Raw genomic sequence first — 1,216 nt, 5'->3', positions numbered from 1 at the left:
AAAAAAAAAAAAATTTCTTAATTCTGATGAAACTTTTTCTATATTATTTTGATGAAAATGAAGAGAAGGATAAGAGATTTATTTATTGACAAGTTAATGACAAATCGAGTCCGGGTAAAATCCGTCTAAGAAAAAATTAACTAACCTGAAAAGCATTAATTTCATTCAATTAAATATAAACTTGCGCTTCCTCCTCACCATAACAAACAATCTTGCGTCTTCTCCAAGAAAGTAAACTATCACTTGAGTTTGTGACAATGGACGACAACGACTTTAACGCGATCTCACGTTTTCTGGTGGAGAGGCAAAGAATCCGCCGGGGAAACTCGTCTCTGTCAAACTGGGTTGTTGACCTCTTCCGGAAGAATCCGAGGTATATATGTGACCCTTCCAACCCTCAATTCGCCATGGTTCATTCCGGAACCGATGATTCTAGCAGAGTCCATGGATGTGCATCTGGTTGCTGGAGGATCATAGGTAGAGCTGTAGTGTTAAGATCGAATCTTGGGCAGAAAATTCTAGGATCAAGAGGATTCTCAAGTTCTGCGAACAGCGAAAGCCTAGAGAGTACAGGCGAGTGTGGGTGATGGAAGAATACACACTTCCAAAAGATTGGGGAAAGGAGGAATGTTATGTTTTCACCAAGGTCACATGCATGTTTCAAGCAGAGCTGAACATATTGCTCGATAAGCACTTCTCACGCCTATGTGTTTCAAGAGGTACTAAGTCATGGAAGAGTACTATCCCTAAAGAACAGCTCAGCTTGCCCGTTTATGGAGTCGCTTTGGCTTCTGTAGAGAGGCAAGATCTTTATTATGCAGATACTATCATGAAATCTTGGGGACCGAAATGGCCAACCTACGCCACCAACGACGTCTACTCAAAGTTCCCTTCAGATCTTGTCGACTTTAAAGATCCCAAGTCCTCTACAAACGGATATTGTTTCTATGTCAACAAGTTTGATGCTGGTGGTGAGACATGTGAGTGGCTGATGACCCCGCAAGATGAAGATAGGATGATCTATTCTAAGGTAACCGGGAAGATCGTGGGAAAGGTGAGGACTTTTACTTGTTTGGAATCAGTTAGTAGAGAAGAAGAAATGGTTAGTTGGGTGATGGAGGAGTATTCAGTATTGATGAATATGAAGAAGGGGAAAGTAATCTGTGTAATCAAGCAAGGACGTTATAACAGATAGAGGACGTCAAGTGGTTGGGAG

The 1,216-nt window shown here is 41.4% G+C and overlaps 1 protein-coding gene across 1 annotated transcript; it reads left to right on the top strand.

The window, feature by feature from the left end:
• Positions 1–257: 257 nt before the first annotated feature.
• On the top strand, positions 258–1,156 carry LOC106321859 (the record flags this gene model as incomplete). Its single annotated transcript, XM_013760088.1, has 2 exons — positions 258–459; positions 513–1,156. Coding segments are annotated over exons 1-2 (846 nt in total), but the record flags the coding sequence as incomplete, so codon positions are not given.
• Positions 1,157–1,216: the final 60 nt, after the last annotated feature.

The sequence above is a fragment of the Brassica oleracea genome, unplaced genomic scaffold (assembly GCF_000695525.1).
Source record: "Brassica oleracea var. oleracea cultivar TO1000 unplaced genomic scaffold, BOL UnpScaffold03375, whole genome shotgun sequence".
In the NCBI taxonomy this organism is placed as follows: domain Eukaryota; kingdom Viridiplantae; phylum Streptophyta; class Magnoliopsida; order Brassicales; family Brassicaceae; genus Brassica; species Brassica oleracea.
Note: the sequence above shows the minus strand (reverse complement) of the source record. Positions and strands in the feature narration are given on the sequence as shown.